Source organism: Dreissena polymorpha, chromosome 3 (assembly GCF_020536995.1).
Source record: "Dreissena polymorpha isolate Duluth1 chromosome 3, UMN_Dpol_1.0, whole genome shotgun sequence".
Lineage (NCBI taxonomy): Eukaryota > Metazoa > Mollusca > Bivalvia > Myida > Dreissenidae > Dreissena > Dreissena polymorpha.
In genome coordinates, this window is record NC_068357.1 from 67,751,937 (window position 1) to 67,766,069 (window position 14,133).

A 14,133-nucleotide genomic window follows, 5' to 3' on the forward strand; every position below is an offset into this window, starting at 1 on the left:
TCTGTACGAAACTAATCGCAACCTTGTAGTTGTCATGTGTGTGCACTGCTTTCACATTAAATAGCACCAATACAGACAAAATATGCAGTGCATGTAACGATATTAACCCATAGTACAGCACTGTAAAGCTGTCAGTCTGCACAAAGAACTGAACAAAGCATTTGTTTCATTCATAAAATCTGCCATACCAGATTACACTTTGATATGCACTGTATAGCTTTTTACGACTACACTCTACTTTTTACTCTGTTAACAAAGCAATCGACGTTGCGTATCAGAACGTTTCACTGCACTGAAACGTATCAGATATACTTCTTGCAACTTAGACTTATAGTTTCTTGATTACCTAAGCACATTTAATGCCAACTAAAGATCTATTATACATATAAGCAATATTTGAGTTTAGTCATTTCACAATTCTGCGAGTCTCCAGAAACTCTGAATAGAGGATACACATGAATGGTAAAGTTTTGTTTTCTGGTTACCTTCATTATATCGCTACATAAAGACGTTCGTATTATAAAAATGATTTATCAAATACAATAATTTTTATGTGTTACAAATGTCATGGAGTGAAGGAGGTGAGTATATGATTCTTTCATTCCACAATTATGTACACAATGTGTTTGTTCTTAGTACAGGTTAGATAATTAAATAAATAGTTCGTGCAATTTTGGATTTGATAATATGTAATGAATGTGTATATATAGTTATACATAGTTATACATATATACATATATATATATATATATATACATATGAAACTTTAAGTGTATAGAAATTTAGCTACAAGAACGTAACATTTATCTTTATTTTGAAATATTCATTGTTTGTATTTTTGCTAACGCTGCTTGTATAATACGAAAAAGGGAAAGTTATGTTTTGAGATACACATTGTTTTAATATATATATATAAACGTTTAAGATTAATTGATTAACGATACCATTACACAGATTAAGCTATGTTTGAAAGTTCGTACAAATGTTCATTACTATGCACTTGATAAAAAAAATGCAACAGCATCTTGTGGTAAAGTTAGCACAATTAGAAAATTATTGTGAAGACAGTTATGTTGAATGATCCGGAATTAATTGTATAATGATAATCCAATTATATTTTACATTGTGTGTGCATCACGTTTGAATATTACACTATTTGTTTTACAAAACTGTTCCCCATACAATTTGTTTTCCTTGCTGCACCTCGCTTGCTAAATACAAAGGTGGAATGCATGTGTTAAATTTCAAGTTGCATTTGCTGTATGATCGACGTTTCAAGTTAATGGTAAATCAAATTTAAAAAATATGACACGTTAACAAATCAATATGAATAACTACCTATAAAACTGAGCTTTGATGTTGTTGCTTTTTGCAAATTTAAACTTCTGAAAAAACAAAATATCAGCTATCATCTTTTAATTTATGTGACACACGGACATACAAAAAATTCAAATTTAGTTTAGTGGAATGTTTTTGTCTGACTTCTTTTTTACAATCATGGCATACTATTGTGCAATAGCGTTAGAATGAGATGATATTTCTGATTCTGGATTTGATGATTTGATTTTATTGGGAATATCCTAAATACATTTCAAGATTACCACTTTACCTTTCGTTTAAGAAATGCATTTGGTTCATTTGGTATGTACAATTGTAAAACATTAAGTTGAACTGCATTGTCAACTTTGTAAAATACTTTTGCTCGTAAAAGTGCAACCGATTCCCTGTCGAGTTCATAAATGATATGGCTAAAATTTTAATTCATATTTCAAGCTCCACATAAGTACTTGGATACGACATTCGCTCCTTTAACATGTTTCATGATTTCTTTGCCCTTACAAAGATATAAAAGCAAACCAAAACAGGTTTAAAACGGTCATAATTCATATCTTAATGGGCAACGAGTTTTAAGCATATTTGGTCATGAATGTCTTATGTGTCAATAATGTTTGCAATAACATTTGGTAATCTTAATATTTATTTGAGCCCCATTAGTTTCTTTATTGTTTAAGGAGTTAAACTAACATGCACCGTGAAAACTAAAACTATTGTTAGGTTAAATGACTGTTCAAGAGAGCACGTTCAATAATTTGAATATTCGAGGTTGTAATTGACACTGTCAGTTATATGATAACATTTATCTTGTTATACGGTTTATAAAGCTCGTACTATTTGCTTAGCTTGCAGAATACCAAGATCGGCCGGCTGATATTTTCAAAAGTTCATGCACGAATTCAGCTGTAAAGGTATTGTTTTGTTCGTCAAAGGCTATATTTATTGAAATTGTTTTGACAAACTATTCAGGACGCACACGGTGAAATATCTGGTCTTTAAGTTTTACATACATGTCGATTGGTATTTTTCTTAAATTATTGTTTCCATATAGAAAAGAATTTAACAAAAGAATGTGTCAGACGTTTTTTATAATATATTACATGTAAATAATGGACCACTAGTACTTATTAAATGGTGTGTTATTATTGTTTTCCCTTTTGATTTGTAATGTGATTTTTACTTCTCGCACACAATATTAATCTATACGAATCTAATATTTTTTACAACTGATGAAAATCAATAAAAAATATTAACATGTAAATAATACGTTTTTGAAATATGTGCTTGTACAGTCAGGTTCAGATGACTGACACACGTAAAATATACAATACAATTCCCCATACCATCGTGCTTAAACACAGTTAAAATCCACTTTTGTGTATCTGATTGTCCGGGAAATGACAAATGACCATTATTGATTTGCAAATTTTTGATCGGCAAAAACTGCAAAACAAAACGCAAGACATAATAATAAATAAATATATCTATGATGACTTGATGTCTCCTCATCAAAATGTTGTACTGATGAGATTTTTTTTCTCGCGAACTTACATGCAATTTTAAAATTCTCGTTACTCCTAATTTAAAAAAGGACAGATATTTTCCTGTTTTAATCCTAAATAGAGTATAAAAACCCCATTTTTAGACTTAAAATCTCACGTTTCTTTTAGGCATAGCATTTGGTTATTATGATATGCTTTTTCTTAATTGAGAATCCAATATTTAAGTAGGACTTCTTATAGTTTCTTCTTGAAGAATATATTACCATGGAGACCCTATCTCATTATTAGAATTAATTGTTTACATATAAGACTTATTTTACCCTTAATTTACGAATCATCGAATGAGTATATATTTAGAGTATCATAATTATAAGGACGTGTAATAAGAAACCATTTTGTGGCGATAGTATGTTAAAATAAGTCTATTTTTTGTGAATTGCTTAATCAATTTTTTGTTGTTTCGTTTTATTTTTCATGAATGAAGTTTGGATATGAGTAGGAACGGAAGTGGTAGGACAAGGTAGGTGCATACTGTTTATGTCAACTAATATTTGAAATAGTAGTTATGTATTTTACCCGTGCGGTTTTTAGTATTCATACCAAAGCATAAGGCTTGAAATTGTATTCCTAAATTAATACGAAAGGCTTACTATACATATTTCTTATAAAACATAAATGCATTTAGTTACGAACAAAAATACGTTAAACGAAGAAAATCATTTTTATAATTATTTTTACGACTATCGAATTATGGGAATATTGATTGTTGATTTGACTTATGAAGCTAGAAGAAAATAATGTACGTACGCGTCATTCATATCGTTCATGTAACTATATGGCATGCATAAAGAAATAATTGTAGTACTACATTGTTAAAACTTAGGTTCGTGGCATATACGTGGCATATATAAAATACTGTTGTAATTCTTACATTACTATTACTGAAGTACGTGCCAAAGTAAATATGTATAGTACTATATTTCTTGCTACATTTCAACTTCATAGGTAAGTGGCATATATTTAGTACTAACTGTCGCGAAAGAGTACAAGAAAATAAGTACGTGACATACATACATAGAGTAATGCCGTATGGGGCATGCATAATATATTAAATAGCATCCCGAATTGCTACCAAGTACCTTCGTGGCATTTTCATATCGTACTCGCTTCGAATGATTTTCTTTTGTAGGGCTGGGATAACTTCTGTAATAAATAGTATGTATACTTATATTACTTAATTGTTTTTCAAATCCTTATTTTAAAAGATAGTAAAATTATTTTATAAAGCACAAAAAGTGAAGTTCCGTCTACATGAAAATATTCCATAGACGTATGCTTTACTGGTCGCGATTGATAAGTTTATCATTCAGAAAAAAAGTATATTTCATAAATCATCTACGTAAAATCTAAATACTTACGACTACAGAATGCGCTACCAGAATTTAGATCAAAATATAAATTGTTTTGTTTGCACGATGAGTTAAATGATTGAAATATGTATTTCAGAATCCAGGATTTTGACAGTGCGATCATCAAATGACATAAATACATCGCATACAATCCCTACCCCTTTATGCAAAAGATTGTCAAAAAAGGTATGTTAAATGCATATCAATTAAGGTTAACACTAAAATATAGAGAGGAATAAATAAACTGGGAATAAACGACCATTGACAGTCCCATGTTTTCATAAGAAATATAAAAACTCATCTTCTATTTATTTAAAATAATGTACTTTACGTATCAGTAGAAAGGCACTGTATTTTCTTGATTCGCATATGAAATATGAATATAATTTTGTTATATTAGGTGATTCGCTTTGCCATGTGTATTTAATTGTATAATGGAAAGATAGTGAACATTTTGGATTGTTCTAAATCTACTTCAGAAGTACATTAAAGGCAATATTTCAAATAATTTGCCATAGAACACAACTACAGTTCAAATAAAAAATACAAATATAATTTCATCCTGTATTGAACACTTTCAAAAGGAACTCGAAACGCCAGCTCAAAAGGATGAAAATGGTTCTGATCCACAAGCGTCTGAAAAATTGGAGGCAAGTAATTTAGTTATTTAAAAAGCAACCTTATGCAAAATTTATTGGACGACATGAAACTTCATATATTGTTGTAAGTGTGTATTACCTAAAACACGTAAACGTGTGCATTTATATTTGCAGCCAATGTTCCCACTGCTTTTAATTACCTCAAGAAATCTTTGCCGAAACCAATCCTTAATACTTACATTGAATTATATTAATTCTTGTTAAATACTATTAAAATTTTCAGTCTGTTTGTTGTTGTTGCTGTTTTTGAAATTTGTGTTATTTCTTTTATAAGTACACGTCGAAATAATCACGTTTCAGAATGAATTTATAGATGCTTTATTGAACGACGACTTAGAAAAGGTCTCCATCACCGAAAACCTAAAAACATTCACCGTGTTAAAGAAGGTATATGAAAAGGTATGTTAAAGGTCGTTTAGCATTGCATTCACCTCCTTGTATGTATGTGTGGGAATGGAGTTTTAAATGTTTGTATCAATCACCGCGAATATAATTATTACAGTATCAACTTAATTACGAGCGACGCAAATAGTCTCTTTGATTAAAAAAGGGAAAATAAATAGTATTTGTAAGGTCGAATATTAATGGTACGAATACAATGAATATAGATGCTTTATTGAACGACGACTTAGAAAAGGTCTCCATCACCGAAAACCTAACAACATTCACCGTGTTAAAGAAGGTATATGAAAAGGTATGTTAAAGGTCGTTTAGCATTGCATTCACCTGCTTGTATGTATGTGTGGGAATGGAGTTTTAAATGTTTGTATCAATCACCGCGAATATAATTATTACAGTATCAACTTAATTACGAGCGACGCAAATAGTCTCTTTGATTAAAAAATGGAAAATAAATAGTATTTGTAAGGTCGAATATTAATAGTACGAATACAACAGAATACAAAATGTTAATAAGTATCTACCCGTATAATTCTTATATGGCGTTCATATTTATCAGGCTCTTCGAGATGGAGGCACAGACACGGTAAAAATAATCACAAACTGTTCACTATCAAACATCGAAATGTTGTATAGTAAGAGGAAACCAAGCAGAACACATCGCCTGTTCTGCATTATGACTATCATTACAATTATTGAAAGTGTTCCTTCGTTTTCTTATGTATATTTGATAATGTTATTCAATGATGTAAATTAAAACACAAACGTGAATGCATTAAGACGCGTGTGTTACATTGTGAGTGTTTATTATTGTTTTATATTATATAGATTATTTTATATCATTGTTGTTTATCTTTAAATAGATATTGATTGAGAATTCTAATGCGTAGCAGTTAAACCAAGACAACATTAGCCGATTTTGTATAACAACACAGTTTCGATGACAACCTATATATATATTGATTATACTTTGTTTATTGAAAATTGTATATCATATGTAAATTGTACATGAGATCGTAACTGTCAAATATTGTTGAACAGGGTCCGAATGACTTTAGAGGAAAGCAAATGCAAAGGTTCATGAGGATGAGGATACCATGTAACGTATGTATTCGATTTATGTCAATCACTTTAAATTACATTCAATTTAAGGTCTTTAATAATATTTTATTATGAACGACATCAAAATATTTTATGGAGGGATGCATTTGAAACTCTGAAATATATTATATATACTTTGATAGAATATTTTTCCAATGAAATGTGTTTATTGTTTCATAATAATCTATTGTTCATATCAAGTTCGGAATTCTTAACATACTAACAATTGCAAATATTTTTCCTTAAAAGCATACATGTAATGTTTTGAACCATAATACATAAGCAATATAGCATGTCGTAAATTAAAATGATATTTCGATTTAAAGCAGTTAAAACTTCGGCGACAGTTGTATTATTTCTGTATATTTTGCAAACCTGAACAATACAGTTACAAATATAATGGTAAATAATATAAATTTTAACATTTCACTGACCCAATTTACCCTTAATACCCTTAAAACTCAGAGGCGGACACATAGATCTTATAACAGATATTCGTCATATGTTTATTTATAATGATGTACATAAGGCTATTTAATTTAGTTCGAACATCATTTATTTTAACAGCATAACAAATAGTCTTTATAAGAATAGCACTTTGTAAACAAATGTTATTGTGATACAATCATATTTTATACCGTTTTTTTTTTGTTTTACATAAGTGTTTTAAACATCAATATAACATTTAACATATACAGCAAATTTAGTAAGAATAATTTAAAAATGTTTGATTGCAATTTTCCGCGAAAATATAATTATCCACTCGAGTAATATAACTGTTTACATAAAAACCAACAAAGCAATCCCACATTTTTCATTTTACTTGTTAAGACAGTTATTTTCAATGGACGAGCAATACATAGATCTTTTTAAAGGGGCAGTTGGCAAACGTGTGGTGGGATATTTATCGACTTAGCAAATGCCATGTTGGGATGTACTCATTTGATAATATAATACATTAATTCAATATATCTATATTATATGCTCAGACGATAACCGATCCCGCAAAGGAAAAAGAAAATGAATCTCCTTTTTGTAAGGTTGGAAGATTTATAGCTGACATAATTCATCTTGATAAAGAAAACCCATACGATGAAACATACGATGAAACATGTGAGCAGCTCTCCAAAAGTGTGTTTGTATTATTCTTATTTATTAAAATGGGGATATAAACAACAACCAATGAATCGAATTGGGCAAAACACCTTAATCCCACTGATAAGCATTAACGTTTTCTAAAAGTTGAAGAATGCTTGAACACAACTTCGAACAATAATTTTACAACACACCAAAAAAACTTTATGTTCGATGATCGCTTTTTGAACAAACTCCAACAATCATAATTCAATCTTAAATATGCAACATACCTTTTTATTAAAATTATAATTATTATCATTATTTAATGTATTAAATTAATGAATGTTTTGTGCGTGTGTGTTTATTTTTCAGATAAAGAACCGAATAATGAAAACATGAATTTCTTCATATTCGCAATTTTCATATTCGCAATTTTATTTTGCCGCGAAAACGTTGCCAAAACAATGTGGGAAAAGTGCAATCGACAAATAGGTTCGTGCAATAATAGTTTAGATTTGTCGCCGCATCCCTTGTTTGGGGAAATTCTGTATATTAGCTCAAGGGAGTTTTTTGTCCGTTTGAATGGACTTTTGGGGGTAACATTTGCTTTTCATTTGAATATGTGTATCAGGTGAATTATTGCCTTTCCTTTCGAATGTCTCACAAGTTTAGACTTGAGTTTATTATTTTATTTTGAGACAATAAGTCGCTGGAAAACATTAACGCCGCTTTTAAACTGAGATCATTGTAAGTGAAAAAAGTAATCTTTGCGCAAAAAAATAAACCGTGCGAATTTAAGCATTCTCTATGATTTGAGAAAGTTCAAATAACCTTTTACAAATGTTCTTACTATAACTTCAGAAGTAAAAACTGGCGCACAAAGCTTGTCTTGGCTTTTTAGAGGATTGGCACACATGTTACATATTTGAAAGTTCCGAAGTCTAAATACATGTCATATGATTATGGAAGTCTCTTAAATAATTTTATGCTTCGACTATTTTCGACGATTGATATAAGTATTCCTTATTACACTTTGTTATGCATGTAATGCTTTTAAATAATGTGTTTACATGTCATTTTCTCGAGGCACAGAGTTACAGTTATTTGAAAATTTCTTGTCGTAGCTCACATTTAACACTCGTTTTATTTGCGTATCCGGAGGACACGATTTCCGTTCAATTTTCTATATTAAATACGTAGCTGACGTTTGTCTGTTTATTGCATTAATGCCGGAAAAAGATTGGGTTTCAGTGAGTAATTTTCGTTGCAAGGCTTTTAAATGACTCAGATCTAGCTACGCTCGAGCCCATAATTTATTTGTTCTCAATGATAAGTATCATTTACTTAGCAATACGTGTTTTTTGTGTTGTGAAAAGCTTTAACTATAATGTTTACGTATCCGTCAATACAATTATTAATTTTAATTTGTTACTAATCTACGGGGGTACTTTGTAGGAGCTGCATTGATTGCAAGCGCACTTTTAAAAAAGCTTTCAAAAATTGCAAAGGAGGAAACAGAATTGGAACTGTCAAAATATACACGGCAGCAGTCAAGGTCGGTAAACATGGCTTATGTTGATTAAATTATCTAAATATTAAATTAACGTGCATTGTGGTGAGTACTGATATTACTATTATGTACACGATTTATAAAAGTGATTGCAGACAGTACGAGCAGAAAGCATGCGATGTGTTGGGAAAATGTTTTGAAGAAAACAGATCATTGGCTCATAAGCTCTTGTTGACATGCCTTGAAAAACCGTTTGATTCGGACGATTCGACGACAATATTTGACTTTGCTGGAGCAAATCACTTGACCACGTTTATGGGGCATACCTGCTGTCAAACAAAACTAAGTACTATCTGGAGAGGTCAAATTGCAATATCAACACCATGGTGGAAGGTAATTATATTGCATATGCAATCGCAATATGACACTCTTAAAATAAACTTAACGGACCATAACATACGTTCAATTGGAAGCTAGACGTATTCCGGATTTCACTTGACTTTGGAGAAACTCAGCAATCATTGGGAATTCCTGGTATTCATTCGTGCTAGTATCATTCAAGAAATTACGGTTTATAATACGGTACTGTGTTATTTTGAACGGATATAAAATGGAATATCTTTTATAAAACACGACCTTTTCAAAATCTGGCATAGTCTTGTGTGAGTCCAGTGCCATAGGTACCGTGACGATATTCAAAAATAATTTAAAAAACAACGTGGCATTAAGCAACGTTATGATGTATAAACCAAAGTATTATATTTCGGAAATAATTATTAACTTTAATTTGATTACATTTCAGATTGTGTTGTTAATTTTTTCTCCGTTATTCCTCCCGATAACGCTTTCTGCCATCAAGTTTAGAACACTTGAGAGTCCATGGACAAGGCGCTACATAATGGGCGCCAACAGTAGAGTGAGTACAAATAAGTCATAAGTTCCATTTTTCATGCATCTATGTTATAATATGAATTAAGAATGTGTAGACCAAATATATACTTAAACTGGGTACACAGTATTGGTTACTTGGTTCATACAATTATGCATTAATCATGCGGTAAGTTCAAATCTCCTTTATGCTCTAAACTTTAATATAATATTGTTACAAGTGTTACCTTGAAAATATGAATACTACTGTGCTTATCAGGAGGGCATCGCAACAGTGAAATGCAATCGTTGCCACAAGGACACTAAACCAATCAAGAATGATTCAAGCAACATATCGAAAAATCAGGATGGGCAGACAAAATTGCAATGCGAACATTGCTACAAACCACTGCCCAATGAGGATATGCTATACAGATTTTCTTTATGTTCAGGCGAAATACGGTTTTTCGATGCGCTGTTCTACTTGTACACAGCTCCTATTTCAGCGTTTTGGATTCATGGAGTACGTTATTTTTACTTTTAAAGCATTCTGTTGATCATCCGATATTCCTATATGCCTGGCTGCTAACATATTGCCTGGCTGCTAACATATTACTGTCTTTATGCAGAACTATGTAAAAGATAAAAGTTCATTATATTACCTGTAAAAGAATCAACATCGAGATAATTTCATATTTTTTTATATATAGTTCAATGCATAGGATACTTATGTTTATATATGCACGTATGTAAATTGTTTGTGTTGTTGTTGATGATTCTAAAATGTATTAAGATATTAAGTTTTTGTCACTTTGGTCAAAATTTCAGGTTTCATACTTGTTTTTCCTGGGACTGTTTTCCTATTTTGTGGTCGTTGATCTAGAGGAAAAAACAACGCTGAAAGAGTGGATCATCTGGGGATGGATTGCAACTTTCTTTTTCGAAGAGCTCCGACAGGTAGTATTAACGTTTTGCGCATTAAAACCTCTGTCGACCGAAAATGTTTCAAACCATGATAAAAAAGCATCATTACATATGCAGAAAAAAAGGAATTTGATTTCCTTAAAAACTATTTTTGGTAAAGAAATATAATATGTCTATATTCAAAAGGTTGTGGCGCAAACAGAAAACGTTGTATTCTTAGCAATTCGTATGAACGAAGTGTGCTTTATCTCTGACTGTAGTCCAGAGGCATCACGCGCTTTTGCACGAATAGAAATAATGAGATTAACAATTACAAAATCGTTCTCATAAGTCCTAGCTGGGTTTTGTGATGGTAGGTTACTCCTGAATAAGACTGTTTTCATCTGCATGATTATTTTTTATAGTGCTCAGTGGATTTGAGCTTAAGTTATAGTTTTCATTTTTCATACATAAGCTGCATCCGGATAATGAAAATATGTATTGAAATGTTTACTTGTCCGTTTTCAACGTGCACTTTTTGCTTTTATTAAATGATTAAGACATTCAATTTTCCATTGGCAGATTGCAAACAGTAAGGGTCGTAAACTGAGAAAACTTCTAAACTGGCTGAGATCGGGGTGGAACCGTTTTGATCTTGCTATGTATATTATTTTCATCATAACACTTTGTTTACGATTCACCCGGGAAGGAGAGGATCAATTTAGTTCTGTTCGTTACTTCTACAGGTGATTTTCCAATTTTGCAAGATATCATATTTGTTAAACAAATTTCTGTTGGATGTATTTATCCAATATACCTTAAAATGACACGTCAAAAACTGTATCCGTATACAATTCAAAGTCATTGTTGTATTTTTCGCCACTCGGAAAATGAAAAGTTTTTTGTAAAGCATGCAACGTTATTGTATGTCAGTTATGCCTCCTTTCTAATTATGCGATGTCGGATAAATTGGTGTTGTTTAAACTTAATGTGCCATGTTTTTACCGCTGACCCGCAATCCGATGAGTGTAAAAACACATCTTGATCGACAGCAACATTATTTTAGTTAATATAAATTCGTCGTTTTATGTTCATTATATTAACCCATTCATGCCTAGTGGACTCTCCCATCCTACTAAGTTGTATCAATTTATTTTCAAAGTTAGGGATGTCTTGTATATTTAATTCTATATTTAGAACAATTCTTACAGAAATTCCTTTAAGCAAACATCGTAGACCCAGATGAGACGTCGCATGGGTTAATTATGTTGTTTTGTTATAACCTGCACTATATGGCAATATTATAAACGGTATTTCAACATAAGCAAAAAACACGGTGCAGCGTTCAGTTGTGAGTAAAAATTACTGATTCTGTCAATGCTTATTTTCAGTTTCACAGTTGCAATGTTTTACATTCGCTTTCTACAAAACTTTCTTGTGGAGAAACATATAGGTCTCAAGGTCATAATGATTGAAAAAATGGTAAGTACGATTTTCTTTATTTAATAGCGCTTACCTATTCACACAACCCGAATGATCTGTTTGATTACGGTATTCTCTTTTATTTTCAGGTCTTCGACCTGGTTGTTTTCCTTGGAATTTTCTTGGTTTTTATGCAATGCTTCGGCATCATTTACTACGCTAACCTTTATCCAAACTCTCCAGCAACAGTCAAACTCCTACAAAGAATAGTTTACATGCCGTACTGGCAGATTTTTGGGGAAACATATTTGGAGTTTCTTGAAGGTTGTTTTCATTCAGAATGTTTTTATGTTTGAGGTTGTTTATGCATGTTTTTAATATCAAAGTCTGTGCTATGATTGGTTTTACAGTATTGGGTGTAAGTAAAAAACATACAACATAATGCAACGGTCACACCTGTCTTATCTGTTTGCGATGAAAAAAGGAATTATTAGGACACTGACCGATAACACAAATTAACTGTCCACCTTTCTGTTATTTCAGTTGACTGTCAAATGACAAAATTTAAGCCCCGTTCAAATAGAATATTACATGCTTCTCTGTTAATGGCCATACGTCATGACTTCTTTAAACTAGCTCTGGTAAGAATGTGTTTCTAAAATAATCAAACATTGCGCTGGGTTTGAGGCTTAAAGCGTTGATGAACGAGGGACACGATGATTTTAACATTTAGGAAGAGAACATAGTCCAAGCGCGAACTATAGTACCTGTGATAATTAGAAAATGTCGTTGTAACAAAATATCACGTTAATACAATTTTAAGTTTAACAATCATCACCTGAAAAGTGTTTTGTAAGAACAGATACCGTTCATGTTTAAATGCATAATGTAAAAGCCTTACCACTAAATCCACAATTAACAACAATCTACTATGGTAGTTTTAAGTATTTATTACTTTTGAGCTGGTATTTTCGTTGTGTTGGAATAAGAGTTACACATTATATTGTACTGCACAATGACAAGAAAGGATTCAACTGAAAACTATTTAACGTAAACGATCGTATGAATAACAACAATAGTTTAAGGAGAAACTGTCCATATTGTTTTATTTTAATAAATAGTATGTTCACGCTTACTGTTCCCCAGAAACCAGTTATAATGTTTATACTGGAGAAAAAATCGAAAAGTGTGCAATAAATTCGTAACATGGCTTCTAACTCACACCGCACGGTGTGATGCATTGTAGAACATTTATATTGAGCTCGATCTACGCTCTCGCATAATGCTAATTTCCTTACCCTCTGTAACACTGCATGGGGTACGTAATAAGCAATGTAGCAAATAATACACATATATACATATATACATCATTGGGTAGTTTCATTTTCATATTGTGCAGAAATGCTTATCGCTATGTTATGTTTGTGCATTAATCGTTCCATATTGTATTAGAATTACACAACAGTTCCACAAGTAAAAGGCTCTCGAAAGAAACCAACAATTGCCACCTTGGTATGATACTGGTTAATATATTCAGTTCTTAATCTATATATTTGTGATCATCTTCAATAGGCGATGAAGTTGGTTGTACCAGAAATGAAAGTATCTGGCGTCCAGCTGGTGGCGACAGGCGGTGTCCCGAAGTTAAGTACTGGATTCCATTTATTGGAGGCTTCTACATGCTACTTACCAACGTCTTACTGGTCAATTCTGTTGATTGCCATGTTCAGGTGAAATGTATTATTTAGTTACTTTAAGAAATCATTGAAACGATCAAAATTGCAAGAAAACAAACAGCAATTGTTCACTATCGTGATTTTTTTTAAAAATATGAGCAATATAAAAAAGGAATGATTGATGGCATTGCTTTCTGAAATGTCTCTACCAAAACGGCTGTTATCGCATATTCATCTAACCAATCGTATGTTTAGTATCAGGTTTCAAACACT

General features: G+C 31.6%; 1 protein-coding gene across 1 annotated transcript; it reads left to right on the top strand.

Annotated features, from left to right (window-relative positions):
• The first annotated feature begins 7,926 nt into the window (after positions 1-7,926).
• Positions 7,927-13,932, top strand: LOC127872308 (transient receptor potential cation channel subfamily M member-like 2). Its single transcript, XM_052415636.1, has 10 exons — positions 7,927-7,974; positions 8,938-9,037; positions 9,148-9,385; positions 9,795-9,908; positions 10,140-10,382; positions 10,688-10,816; positions 11,345-11,508; positions 12,154-12,244; positions 12,334-12,508; positions 13,757-13,932. The coding sequence occupies exons 1-10, from the start codon at positions 7,947-7,949 to the stop codon at positions 13,930-13,932; spliced, it is 1,458 nt and encodes a 485-aa protein (XP_052271596.1). The 5' UTR covers positions 7,927-7,946.
• The last annotated feature ends 201 nt before the right edge of the window (positions 13,933-14,133 follow it).

Coding starts and splice junctions, on each gene's coding strand:
- LOC127872308 (XM_052415636.1), top strand. CDS start 7,947: ATGTGGGAAAAGTGCAATCGACAAATAG. Junction 9,909..10,139: donor TAATGGGCGCCAACAGTAGA/GTGAGTACAAAT, acceptor TGTGCTTATCAG/GAGGGCATCGCAACAGTGAA. Junction 10,817..11,344: donor TTTTCGAAGAGCTCCGACAG/GTAGTATTAACG, acceptor TTCCATTGGCAG/ATTGCAAACAGTAAGGGTCG.